This window comes from Scyliorhinus torazame, chromosome 18 (assembly GCF_047496885.1).
Source record: "Scyliorhinus torazame isolate Kashiwa2021f chromosome 18, sScyTor2.1, whole genome shotgun sequence".
NCBI lineage: Eukaryota > Metazoa > Chordata > Chondrichthyes > Carcharhiniformes > Scyliorhinidae > Scyliorhinus > Scyliorhinus torazame.
The window spans coordinates 154,335,834-154,349,544 of NC_092724.1; the positions used below are offsets into that span (position 1 = coordinate 154,335,834).

The window sequence follows — 13,711 nt, forward strand, 5'->3', positions numbered from 1 at the left end:
GATAATACATCCTATCTCTTACAAACCTTTCCAAGATTTTGCCCACAACAGAAGTAAGGCTCACTAGTCTATAGTTACCGGGGTTGTCTCTACTGCCCTTCTTGAACAAGGGGACAACATTTGCTATCCTCCAGTCTTCTGGCACTATTCCTGTAGACAAAGATGACTTAAAAATCAAAGCCAAAGGCTCAGCAATCTCCTCCCTAGCTTCCCAGAGAATCCTAGGATAAATCCCATCCGGCCCAGGGGACTTATCTATTTTCACACTTTCCAGAATTGCTAACACCTCCTCCTTATGAACCTCAAGCCCTGCTAGTCTAGTAGCCTGAATCTCAGTATTCTCCTCAACAACATTGTCTTTTTCCTGTGTGAATACTGACGAAAAAATATTCATTTAGCACCTCTCCTATCTCCTCGGACTCAAAGCACAACTTCCCACTACTGTCCTTGACTGGTCCTACTCTTACCCAAGTCATTCTTTTATTCCTGAGCACAAATCTGCATTGCGTCCCAGTATAGCATGATGTACTTTATTTCAATTTTGTTTTGACTCGACAGAATTTTAGATTCAACAATAAGTTCCGTATTAAAAACAATAGCTTGTATAAAGTACACATATCATTTAAATTTTGATTTAAGTGCAGTGTTTCACAGTCGCATCATTTTTCTACAGATGACTGGTTTCTTCAATCAAGGGTGTTCTAAATGAAGCGGCTAAACATTTTCTTACTGGTTAGATATTATAGATCAGCACCACCTAGTGGAAATGCTAGAAATCCAAAAGCTGCAAGAACAAGAGAAAGTGTTAAGAGAAATAGTTTTAAAACAATCAAACCATACAGAAGCTTCACAAATTCTGGACATTCAAATGAAATATAACATTCCCCTGTCTGAAAGTGCCTACCAGAGTTTCAAAGTTTATTCACTTTTCATTGTCTCATCTAGTCCCAGTGGCAAAAAGCACAGTAGCACTGTTGCTTCACAGCTCCAGTGTCCCAGGTTCGATTCCCGGCTTGGGTCACTGACTGTGTGGAGTCTGCACGTTCTCCCCGTGTCTGCGTGGGTTTCCTCCCACGAGTCCTGAAAGATGTGCTGTTAGGTCATTTGGACATTCTAAATTCTCACTGTGTACCCGGACAGACGCCGGAATGTGGCGACTAGTGGCTTTTCACAGTAACTTCATTGCAGTGGTCTTTTTACCCCCGCTTTTTAAAATAAATTTAGAGTACCCAATTCATTTTTTCCAATTAAGGGGCAATTTAGTGTGGCCAATCCACCTGCCCTGCACATCTTTTGGGTTGTGGGGGCGAAACCCACGCAAACACGGGGAGAATGTGCAAACTCCACATAGACAGTGGCCCAGAGCCGAGATTGAACCTGGGACCTCGGCGCCATGAGGCAGCAGTGCTAACCATTCATTGCAGTGTTAATGTAAGCCTACTTGTTACAATAAAGACTATTAATTAATTTCAATGCTCCTAACAACCATCTGCAAAAAGCAATGTCCCAACTTCTCGCCGATTGGTAATTTTAACTGGATGACCTCTGGAGTTCCTCAAGATTGTTTTTCATATAAAGTCAAACCCTTCATTAAGTCCACTTATAACCTTATTTACCCCTGAAACATAGAAAGATAGCAAATAGGAGCAGGAGGAGGCCATTTGAGCCTGCTCCACCATTCATTATAATAATGACTGATCATCCAAGTCAGTATCCTGGTCCTGCTTTCTCCCATGTCATTTGATCCCTTCAGCCCTAACAGCGATATTTAACTTTGTTCTGGACAATGTTTTGGCCTCAACTACTTTCCATGGTAGAGAAGTCCAAAGGCTCACTATTCTCTGGCTGAAGAAAATTCTGGGCAACACAGTAGCACAAGTGGCTAGCACTGTGGCTTCACAGCGCCAGGGTCCCAGGTTCGGTTCCCCGCTGGGTCACTGTCTGTGCGGAGTCTGCACGTTCTCCCCATGTTTGCGTGGGTTTCACCCCCACAACGCAAAGATGTGCAGGTTAGGTGGATTGGCCACGCTAAATTGCCCTTAATTGGAGAAAAATAATTGGGTACTTTAAATTTTTTTTTTTTTAAAACAAAGTATAAAATGCAGTATACGGGTACAGGGTCCAGATAACTAATTGCTTCCAGTTGGTAAAGTGACTATTTGTACAAGAGAAATATCAGAAATTCCGGTAAGACTGGCGCAGTGGTTAGTACTGCTGCCTCAGCGCCAGGGACCCGGGTTCAATTCCAGCCTTGGGTGACTGAGTGGAGTTTATACATTCTCCCCGTGTCTGCGTGGGTTTCCTCCGGGTGCTCTGGTTTCCTCCCACAGTCCAAAGATGTGCAGGTTAGGTGGATTGACCATGGTAAATTGCCACTTGTCCAGTGATGTGTAGGTTAGGTTATGGGGTTGCAAGGATAGGGGTGGGTGGACATGGGTTGACTGCTCATTTGAAGGTTCGGTGCAGGCTTGATGGGCCAAATCACGTACTGATAGGGTTGTAGAGGGAGGAACTTCACAGCCGAACCCAAATACCAGTCGTCTCCACAGCCATATATACACATTTCCAGCAGAGGGTGCCAGATAACAATCAGAAGTGGGAAGTCTGGTTGGCTTCCTCCTCCCTGTTCCAAGGTGCACCGAGGTTTATTTGGAGCAACCTTACAGGGAATACTCCGTGCTGCTCGAGAATCAATGCTGCCACCCACTGGACGTGTAATGCTCAGTGCGTCAGGCTCATCTGAGTCAGGGGAACACAAGAGTAAACAAATGGCTGTAATATTTGCTTTTATCCTTTTCTCAAGAGATTCATTTCAAGAAATGGATAAGTGTAATGACGTGATTCATCGAACTAAATGAGACAGAAGACCTTACATCTCTGCTAGCACTTCAATGGGACCATGCTAATCCAATTTCCCTGCAACCTTTCTGACAGTCTCCGCTATAATTAATGGCCATTAGTTACATCATGCTGTAATCTTGTTGGGAATATCCTAACTTTGATTGTTTCTCACGATCAGAATCTCGCTTCTCATTACTAATTCACCATCGAATAAGATCTTAAATTTCTTGACCCCTCACAACAGGCTGTCTTTTAGGCTTAGATTTTCTCGCCCTCTTACCAGACCATCCTCCCCTCAAATGCACAGAAATGTTCCTCCATAGCTGTGACTGCTTATTATCGTTAGAAACATAGAAAAGCTCACAGCATAGGAGGCCATTCAGGCAATCAGGTCTATGCGTATAAATCATTCTCCTGATTTTTTTTTTGCTGTACTAGTTGTGGTTGATCAACTTCCCAAGATGGAATGCCTATGTGGAGTTTCCACGTAATCCCCGTGTCTGCGTGGGTCTCACCCCCACAACCCAAATATGCGCAGGGTAGGTGGATTGGCCAGGTTAAATTGCCCCTTAATTGGAAAAATAATGAATTAGGTACTCTTAAAAAAAAAAAATGTAAAACCTACATTCATGCCTTTTAAAAAAAAAAAATTTTTTTACTACCATCCATTCAATTGTACGTTACTAAGAATCTACACTCCTACATCCATCTGCTCCTTCACTCTTCAGAATCTTTTCACTATCCCACCCATCACCATCCCAACAATAGTACATATTTTGGTGTATGAACTGCGTTATTTATTCTTCCATTAAGCAGTCAAAGCCCTCCTGAATTTTTAAGTTTGCATGTCCCCCAATTTTGCACCAGCATACTAGTAACTGTCAGCATTTCCAATCACTTATCAAATTACAGATTAGTGGGAATCTTTCACAGGAGATTAGATTGGTGGTTTCAGCATCGGTGGCATGCCCCCCCCCCCCCCCCCCCAAACGAACAGATTACCTATTCGAACACTTAAAATAGAATCATGTCTTAAAAACTAGCCTGTCAAGGTCTATTTACAGTATTAAGTCATGTAGCAAAATAGTACTGCCAATGATGGTATAACAGCAGAGCAGTACATGAATCCTAGTCACGCATGTGTTGTTTACTTGTTAGATGCAAGCAGAGATTCATGCTGTTGGAAATTATATATAAAACATGGTTGTAGAACAGCAGCTACGAGACAGTACATCCAAATTAAAATAGACCGATACTTGGAACTCCAACACTGCAAAATCGATGCGTGTTTTGACTGGTTTCTTGCAATTTGTTTCCTATACCCTTTCTCTCTTGTTTTCCCATTTCATGTTTCAGTACGAGGAATCGACCATCCTTTTACTTCAGAGCGGAACATGCTTGCTATGTGCAGAACAGATTTTCCTCTATACATTCAAAAAAGTTGCTATAATTTTAATTCTACATTACAGATCTTCCCCTTTAACAACTGGAATCCTATACACAAACCGCTTGACAAATATCGCAGCTTTAAATGGTGGACTGGACAAGCCAATATGACCAGATATTTTTCTTGGAAAGGAACCGCCCATTACAGACGTTTTGATTTTAGTGTTTCCCCTGACCCAGAAACGTCAGCAACTGTTGTTACATACCAGCTGAGGCAAAACCTTCTCAAAATGTTCAATGTCTCCTGTCGTAGAGTCTTCATTGGATGCCTGTCTGGCAGTTCGTGCTGCTGCCTCTGAATGGAATACAATTATGGAAACAGATTTCATATTAAAATAAGTGCGCTAGTAAGACATCGTCCAACAGGAGAAGTTTTGTAACTTTTCTGCAACGCTGGTACTTCCAGGAAACACTGTTAGGTGAGATTTCCAATTAGTAATTTATGAGGAACTTCAAGCTGAGGGCTGCAATAGCAAAGATCCATCATCTATAGCTGACATTTATAGAACAGCTTTACTGTAGAAAAATATCCTAAGGCACTTCACAGGAGCATAAATCAGACATATTGACAGTCAAACTCGATATGGCAGCTGACAGTTTGTTGGGAGATTGCTGTAGGTATTAAAAATAGTAGTTTAGGGGTGGGTAGTTAATGCTGAGCTTGTCAATGATGCCCGTTTCCCATATTTAAAAAAAAAGTTTTGACGAACGAAGAATTGGATGAAGACACGGGTAGGAAAGGAAGTGGAGAATGCACGAGGCCAGCCTTGGAGGGCCATTGTTCTCAACAAGGTTAGAGGGCAGGGGGCTACAGAGATACCATTAAGAGATGTCCATTAAGAATGTCATGTCAAACACTAGGTCAAGGATTTTAAAAGGTGTTGACAGAGGTGAGTGATTAGCACTGTGGCTTCACAGCGCTAGGGTCCCAGGTTTGATTCCCCGCTGGGTCACTGTCTCTGCGGAGTCTGCACATTCTCCCCGTGTCTGCGTGGGGTTCCTCCGGGTGCTCCGGTTTCCTCCCACAGTCCAAAGATGTGCTGGTTAGGTGGACTGGCCATGATAAATTGCCCTTAGTGACCAAAAAAGGATAGGAGGGGTTATTGGGTTACGGGGATAGGGTGGAAGTGAGGGCTTAAGTGGGTTGGTGCAGACTCGAAGAGCCGAATGGCCTTCTGCACTCTATGTTCGATGTCCTGTGGCAGGAATGGAGACCAGCAATATTACAGACATCGGAGAAGTACTGATGAGGCTGTCGAGTTAAAACAAACCCACCTCAAGAAGCATGTCAAGACTGTCCAATTCAACCTGAAACAATGGACGATTTTGCAGTCCACAGCAATGCAAGGATATAGCCACTGACCATGGAAATAGCTTCACCTAGAGATCCAGCGATCTCAGTCTCACTGTTACAATTGATTAGTGTAGTTTAATCAGGATGCCTAGCCGAGCTACAGTAGTGTTACCAAGCTGTACAAGAAGCTAGTCACAGAATTGTCACACAACCAACCAGGAAATGAAAAGCACTAATATTCAATTTACTTCTAATGATTCTATAGAGTGAGATGTTTGGCACATAGGGTTAAGGTAGGTAGAAGCTGAAATGTCATAAATTAATAAAATTTTAAAATCTAGTAATTAATCAGAACAGAGATTTAGCAGCATTCCACATCCTTTTCAGAGTAATATCAGTTGTTCAGCAGTAGGTATTATTCAAATTAAAAACCCAGTTTCAGCTAAATTGAACAAGGTACAAATTTCTGTGGAGTTTCTAACTGCAATTTTTAAAATGTATTCATTAAATGGGTGTCACTGGCCAGACCAGCATTTATTGCCCTTAGAAGGTGGCGGTGAGCTGTCTTCTTGAACCTCTGCAGTCCATGTGGTGTAGGTGCACCCACCATGCTGTTAGGGAGGGAGTTCCAGGATTTTGACCCAGCGACGGTGAAGCAACGGCCGATATATTTCCAAGTCAGGATGGTCAGTGTCTTGGGTGGTGGGGTTCCCATGTATCTGCTGCCCTGGTCCTTCTAGATGGTAGTGGTCATGGGTTTGGAGGGTGCTACCTAAGGAACCTTGGCGAGTTCCTGCAATGCATCTTATAGATGGTACAGTCTGCTGCCACTGAGCACTGGTGATGGAGGGAGGGGATTGTATTCCATCATACTCCCGACTTGTGCCATGCCGACAGTGGACAAGCTTTAGGGAGTCAGGGGGTGAGTTACTTGCCCCAAGATATGGGGGGGAACTCAGCAACGGTAATGCCACTGAAAGTCAAGAGGCAATGGTTAGATTCTCTCTATATGGAGATGGTCATTACCTGACATTTGTGTGGCATGAATGTTACTGGTCACTTGTAAAATAATAATCTTTATTATTGTCACAAGTAGGGTAACATTAACATTGCAATGAAGTTACTGTGAAATTCCCCTAGTCGCCACATTCCGGCGCCTGTTCGGGTACACGGAGGGAGAATTCAGAATGTCCAATTCACCTACAAGCAAGTCTTTTGGGACTCGAGAGTGGAAACCGGAGCACCCGGAGGAAATCAAACCCAGGTCTCGCTGTATTTGGCCATCGACTGTCAGTATGTGAGTCGTCGTGAATGGTGAACACAGTGCAGTGATCAGCAAACATCTATCCCCTGATTGTACATTCTCATCAGTTGCACTGAATGGCTTGTTTGTGCCTGATGTATTGAACACAAAGTACAGTACTATTTGATAATTCCATTACAAAGTCTACCACAATACTCATCTTACACGCTTACCTATAACAAATATTTTAAGCATTTCACACATAATGGTGACAGCATCACTGCTGACTGTAAGTAAACAGAAAAAACAAGATTAGCAACTTGATGACCAAGTTTCTTTGTAAGGTTTCATGGTTATGAACCAGCAAATAAAGCAGTTACAAAGCACATTACTGTTTGTTGAACAATTGTTTATTCACATGCAGGCACTAATTCCAGGAATTGCAGATAACAAACGGACCACTAGGCGAAATGTCACCCAAAAGGTTCATGCTCCCCGTTCTCTCCAACATTTTCTCCGCTTCTATAGAGACATAGGGCATTTCAAGGGGTTCTTATCCAATGGATAGCTTTTGTGGAATTCATTTCCCCCCACTTCTACCTTCTTGATTCAGGACTTTTTTCTTTAAAACACAACTTCTAGAATGTACAACTTGTCCACGTTTTCACCATGGGAGCGGAGAGATGTGACAGCACAAATTCCATTACGTCAGTTCAGATTACACACAAATACCCTGTTGAAAAGTCAGAGCTTGGACTTTTCCCTCCAGTGCCACACAACATTGTGCTGGTGGACTTTAGCATCTCACCACTGACATGAATCATCCTTTTACTGCACCTGTACATTGGACAAGTGGAAAAATGTAAACTTTTAGTTGGCTATCCTACCAAGACACATTCAAAATAGACTCCTTACCTTTGGTTTTCTGATCCTTAAAATAGAAGTACAGTAATTTACTGACCAATTCCTGGAACAAAGCAAAACATCGTGCTGAGCAATGCCATTCGAAGTATAGTATCTGTAAAATGACTAAATTAAACTTACTCAGTTCAGTGTTTACCCAGATCAGTTCACTTTTTTTTTTTTAAAAAGGCACATCATTGCATAGAAATTCTCTACAAGGATTATTTTCATCGGAAATTCCACATATCCAATTTATGGGATTCCAACTTGGAATATTCTTCCAGGAACGACTGAACGAGAGGGCTTATTTACAATGCAAACTCCACAGAGATGGGAAATAGTTCAGTCTGACTGGGACACTTTGATCATGTTCATGCAAGCTAATAATATATTTTTATTGTCACAAGTGGGCTTACATTAACACTGCAATGAAGTTACTGTGAAAAGCCCCTAGTCGCCACATTGCGGCGCCTGTTCGGGTACACCGAGGGAGAATTCAGAATTCTCAGCCAGTACGGGAATTGAACCAGCGCTGCTGGCTTTGTTCTGCATCACAAACCAGCCGTCTAGCCCACTGAGCTAAACAAGCTAACTTAGCGAGTGGAATACTAAACGCTGTGAAATCCTGGTAATGACCAAGCAACCCAGTAAACCATTCAACCTGGTAGATGACATGTCAAGCAAACCAACCCTACGTCCGAATGGAAATACATAGCTCTTATGTGCCACTCTGATACAAAGCATCCTGGTGTATTAGTAACACTTTAAGCGGTCCATTCAGTACCACACAACATAGCCTTTGCAAAAGGATAATGCAACAAACTTCAAAATGCTGCAAACTGGCCCTAAAGGAGAAACTGGATCCACGGAGTTGTCGTAAAATTCAAATTTGGATGAAAATGTCACCCCTGCTACCTGGCATCAGGCTAGCTGGGCTGGCCGGGGTACTTCAGTTGCCATTGGCCAAATGCAAAACAGAAGTAATGCTTAGTCTAAAAAGGGTGCTTTAAGCACAGGAAACAATTTTTTCTATTAACATACTTTTGCAAGGTTAAATACAGTGAAGATATGAAAGTACAACTGCACATAACAGGCAAAAAAGGGCTAATTTGCTTTCTTTTAAAAAATGTTATATTGCTTCAACACCATCAATGGCTCAGTGCTGATCGAAGTTCAGATTTTATAATACAATATAATGAAGGGAACAGCAACGGATGGGTGTGATAGAAAAGGAAGGAAGTATTACGAAGTATTTTATGGATTACTGGCAACTAAGTGATATTTCAACATACACAAACGCAAATGGTTCATTGCAACAGAGGTCTCCTAACTAGGAATTTAAGAGGGTGGAATATTGCTGGGTCCAATAGAAATTTTGTGAATTTCACAGGAGGAGGGGGTCTTGCGGTGCAGTGGGTTGCATCCCTGCCTCTGAGCCAGAGGCTCTGGGTTCAATTCCCACTCCAGGAAGGTGCATTCAAAACACGTGGATCAGATTGATACCAACAGCACAGAATGCAATTCCCATCCGGCTGTAGTCGATCCTCGCCCTACCATTACCCATGGTGGAGGTGTGGCCCTGTGGGTTGGATCTGCCTTTGGGCAAGGGGCTCCAGAAGAATTCCTCAGTTGGTGAGATTATTTACTGAAGTGAGAGTGGTCACAGAACAGAGCGAGCTCAGTGCCAAAGTTAGGAATTTGGTGCAAGTGGGAATTCAGTGCAAAAAGGGAGGAAGCTGTTGTGTTTTGCCTCCCAAAATTGTGGTGGTGTGTATTTCAGGTAAATACTTGATTTAATTTACTCAACTTCAACTAGATCAAGTAATTAGTTAAAAGTCTAGAGACTAAATGCTAAATTGATTAAATACATGGATTAATTAATTAATTAAATAAAACAAGAGAGTTACCTGGACAAGTTGATCCAGGCAGTATAGGTATAGTAGGTGTACGTTAGTGGTCAGAGACAGCAAGGCGTGAATGAGTCAAACAGGCAAGTGGACATCTGGTGCAGTACTGGAGAAGGTCTTTGCCTTATAGGACAGGTACAGGGTTCTTGCTCCTCGTGTTCCTGATATCAAAGGCTGAAGGTAAACACTCCAGGGCAGAATGGGTCCAGAGAAGTGAAAATGAATGTGGTAGGACACAGTGTAGCCAAAGGGGTAGATGTATAATGAATGAAACGTATAGCTAGGACAGATAGTGGGCGGTATTGTAGCACAGTTGCTTCACAGCACCAGGGTCCCAGGTTCGATTCCCGGCTTGGGTCACTGTCTGTGTGGAGTCTGCACATTCTCCCCGTGTCTGCGGGGGTTTCCTCCGGACTCTCCGGTTTCCTCCCACAAGTCCCGAAAGACGTGCTGTTAGGTAATTTGGACATTCTGAATTCTCCCGGTGTACCCGAACAGGCGCCGGGATGTGGCGACTAGGAGCTTGTCACAATAACTTCATTGCAGTAAATGTTAATGTAAGCCTACTTGTGACACTTTTTAAAGAAAGGATTGTCGATAAGGCTTTAATCGAATAAAGCAGGGCGAGGAAGAGGGTTCAAGCGAGGGAAATTCACGAAGAGAAAGATCAAAGCCACAGAGAGGCTCTGATGGGTCTGCACAAGTTCCCATGTCTTTGGTTTTCATACTGATGACCACGAAGTACAACTAAGCAACATCCATGGTTCACTAACAATCAGGCCTACCTCCTCGAAACATTTCCACCGACTTGGGTGTTGTCAGATTGGATTTCCCACATTCAACTAATGAGACAGAGTACAGGAGGGAGATAGGGAGCCTAGTGGGGTGGTGTAACAACAACAATCTCTCCCTCAAGAGCTGGTCATTGACTTCAGGAAGCAAAGTATCGTACACACCCCTATCTGCATCAATGGTGTCGACATGGGTGTGAATGATACATTGTATGGTTGACAGCTTCAAATTCCACATCAACAATTTGTCCTGGGGCAGCACGGTGGCGCAGTGGGTTAGCACTGCTGTCTCACGGCGCCAAGTTCCTAGGTTCGATCCCGGCTCTGGGTCACTGTCCGTGTGAAGTCTGCACATTCTCCCCGTGTTTGTGTGGGTTTCACCCCCACAACACACAGATGTTTAGCACAGTGGGCTAAATGGCTGGCCTGAAATGCAGAACAAGGCAGCAGGTTCAATTCCCGTACTGACCAGGCGCCGGAAATGTGGCAACTGGGGGCTTTTCCCGTAACGTCATTGAAGCCGACTTGTGACAATAAGAAATTATTATTATGTGCAGGGTAGGTGGATTAGCCTCGCTAAATTGCCCCTTAATTGGAAAAAATGAATTGGGTACTCTTTAAAAAAACAATCTGTCCTGGTCCACCTACGTTGACACTATGACCAAGAAAGCACAACAGCGCCTATACATCCTCAGGAAACTAAGAAAATTCAGCGTGTCCACAGTGAATCTTACCAATTTTACAGATGCACCATAGAAAGCATCCTATCTGGCGGCACCACAGCCTGGTATGGCAACTGCTCAGCCCAAGACCGCAAGAAATTACAGAGTCGTGAACACAGCCCAGTCCATCACGCGAACCCGCCTCCCATCCATTGACTCCATCTACACCTCCCGCTGCCTTGGGAAAGCGGCAGCATAATCAAAGACCCCCTCCCACCCAGGTTATTCTCTCCTCCAACCTCTTCCATTGGGCAGGAGATACAAAAGTCTGAGAACACGCGTTAACAGATTCAAAAACAGTTCCTTCCCCACTGTTACCAGACTCCTGAATGACCCTCTCATGGACTGAACTGATCTCTCGCACATCTCGACCGAGCTGTGCTACACTCCTGAATGCTCACCTGATGCCTGCGCCTATGTATTTACATTGTGTATTTATGTATGTTTTTTTCATGTATGGAACGATCTGGGCCGTACACCGAACAATACCTTTCACTGCACCTCGGTACATCTGATAATAAATCAAATTGTGGGCAAGTCAAAAAATCCAACAGGTCAAAATGGGCATTGTTTCAGCCTTCCACAAAGTCCAGTCCTTGGCCACCAATTCCTTTTCTGGTCCCTGGTTACTACCTCAGGTTGAGCCAATTAGTTTACCAACACAGTACTCCTCAGCTTCTAACTCTATAATCCACTCCACCATAAAGACTGCCCACTAGCACCTTCATCGTATAACTCTGCTTCTGCTACTTCCCCCCCTCTACAGCTGAGGAGCTTTTCAAAACATCTATCAGAATTCTCTCCAGTTTACGTATTATGGAACTTCTAAAGTTCTCACCAACACCGGGAAGAAGCTTGTGGACTTGGTTGTCACACAAAATGAGGAACATATTGCAGAAATTGGTGGTTATAATAATAATCTTTACATTGTCACAAGTAGGCTTACATTAACACTGCAATGACGGGGTCTTCCGGTGATGGCGGGCGGGAGGCGGCCGCACAACGGAGGGCTCCCGTTCGGGAACAGCATTTTCGGGGCTTGAAGCCCGGTCCCAGGGTCCACGGAGGCAGCAAAAGCAGGGAGAAGGCACAGAGGAGGCACAGTAAAGAAAAATGTCGAGGGTGAGCAAATAAACGCCCATAAAAAAACCAGCTGAAGGCCTGTCGGGGAGTGGAAAGGTCACCACGGGTTCACCAAGGAAAATGGAGGCTGGAGCACCAGGGAAGGCCGCACTGCTTACGGCTGAAGAAATAACCAAGGTTATGGCTGCGGAATTTGAAAAGCAGTTGGCGCAGATTGCGAAATGCATGGAGACGGTGAGGAAGGAGATGAGGGAGGTTTTGAATGCGCTGGTGGAGGCGGCGATTTCCCCGGTGATGACGGCGGTGGTGAGCGCAGTGGCGGAGGTGCGGGAGCAAGGGGAGGCGCTGAAGGAAGTGGAGGAGAAGGTTGGATGGCATTGAGTGTGTGTGAGGGGGAGGGGGGGTGCACTCTATAGGTCAATGGTAACCATGGGCGGTCCGGGACTCCTTTTTCTCCTTTGTTTTTTGTTTCCACCGTGGGAGGGTTTGGTTTATTGGATGCATATATTGACAGGTGGGCCGTTGTTTGGGGCGGTGGGAGGATGGGATTGTTATTATTGTTAAGGGGCTTGATTTTGTATTTGTTACCATTTACTGTCTGTGGGTGGGGTGTAAATTTTGAAGGAAAATGTGAAAATGGCGAATAAAAACATTTTTAAAAAACACTGCACTGAAGTTACTGTGAAAATCCCCTAGTCGCCACACTCCGCCGCCTGTTCGGGTACACGGAGGGAGAATTCAGAATGTCCAATTCACCTATCGAGCACGTCTTTCAGGACTTGTGGGAGGAAACCCACGCAGACACGGAGAACACGATCAGGCTCCACGCAGACAGTGACCCAAGCGGGAATCAAACCTGGGATCCTGGCGCTGTGAAGCAACAGTGCTAACCACTGTGCGACTGTGTCGCCCTACAGAGGGTTCTTGGTGTCCTGGTACACAAATCACAAAAATGCTCGATTAGGAAGGCAAATTCAAAGTTGGTGGCTAATGCAAGGAGAGGGGATTATGAAAGTAGAGAAGCTTTACTGCAGCTGTACAGGACTTTGGTGGGATCACATCTGGAATATGGTGTACAGATTTGGTCTCCTTATTTGAAAAAAATATATAATTATGTTAGACGCAGTTCAGTAGAGGTTCACTCAACTCATTCCTGGGGCGAGGGGCTTACCTTATGAAGAAAGGTTGAAGGGGCTGATCCTGTAACCAATGGAGTTTCGAAGAATGAAAGGTGATCTTATTAAAACATACAAGATACTGAGGGGATTTAATAGGGTGGATACCAGGAGGATGTATCTACTTGTGGAGAAGACTAGAACCAGAGGACGCAGTTTAAGGATAAGAAGCCTAAAATTGAAGATGGAGATGAGAATTATTTTTCTCTCAAAGGGTGTGGCATTCCCTTCCTCAGTGAGCAGTGGCTACTGGGTCATTCCCTCATTCAAGGTTGAGTCAGGCATATTTTTGATTTGATTTGAAGA

General features: G+C 44.1%; 1 protein-coding gene across 7 annotated transcripts in view; it reads right to left on the minus strand.

Moving 5' to 3' along the window:
• The window catches only part of cenpx (centromere protein X), a 102,149-nt gene that overhangs the window by 84,975 nt on the left and 3,463 nt on the right, over positions 1-13,711 (minus strand). The window contains exons 1-5 of one of the 7 annotated variants that reach the window (XM_072483653.1): positions 12,094-12,185; positions 7,740-7,791; positions 7,058-7,111; positions 4,494-4,582; positions 517-784 (exon numbers count right to left, since the gene is read on the minus strand). In XM_072483653.1, coding sequence (XP_072339754.1) covers positions 770-784; positions 4,494-4,582; positions 7,058-7,111; positions 7,740-7,791; positions 12,094-12,177 — 294 coding nt within the window. In that variant the 5' untranslated portion in view covers positions 12,178-12,185 and the 3' untranslated portion in view covers positions 517-769. Of the gene's footprint in view, positions 1-516; positions 785-4,493; positions 4,595-7,057; positions 7,112-7,739; positions 7,792-12,093; positions 12,186-13,401; positions 13,431-13,711 lie in introns of those variants that run through there. The other 6 variants (XM_072483650.1, XM_072483649.1, XM_072483647.1 and 3 more) reach the window with 6 other exon arrangements.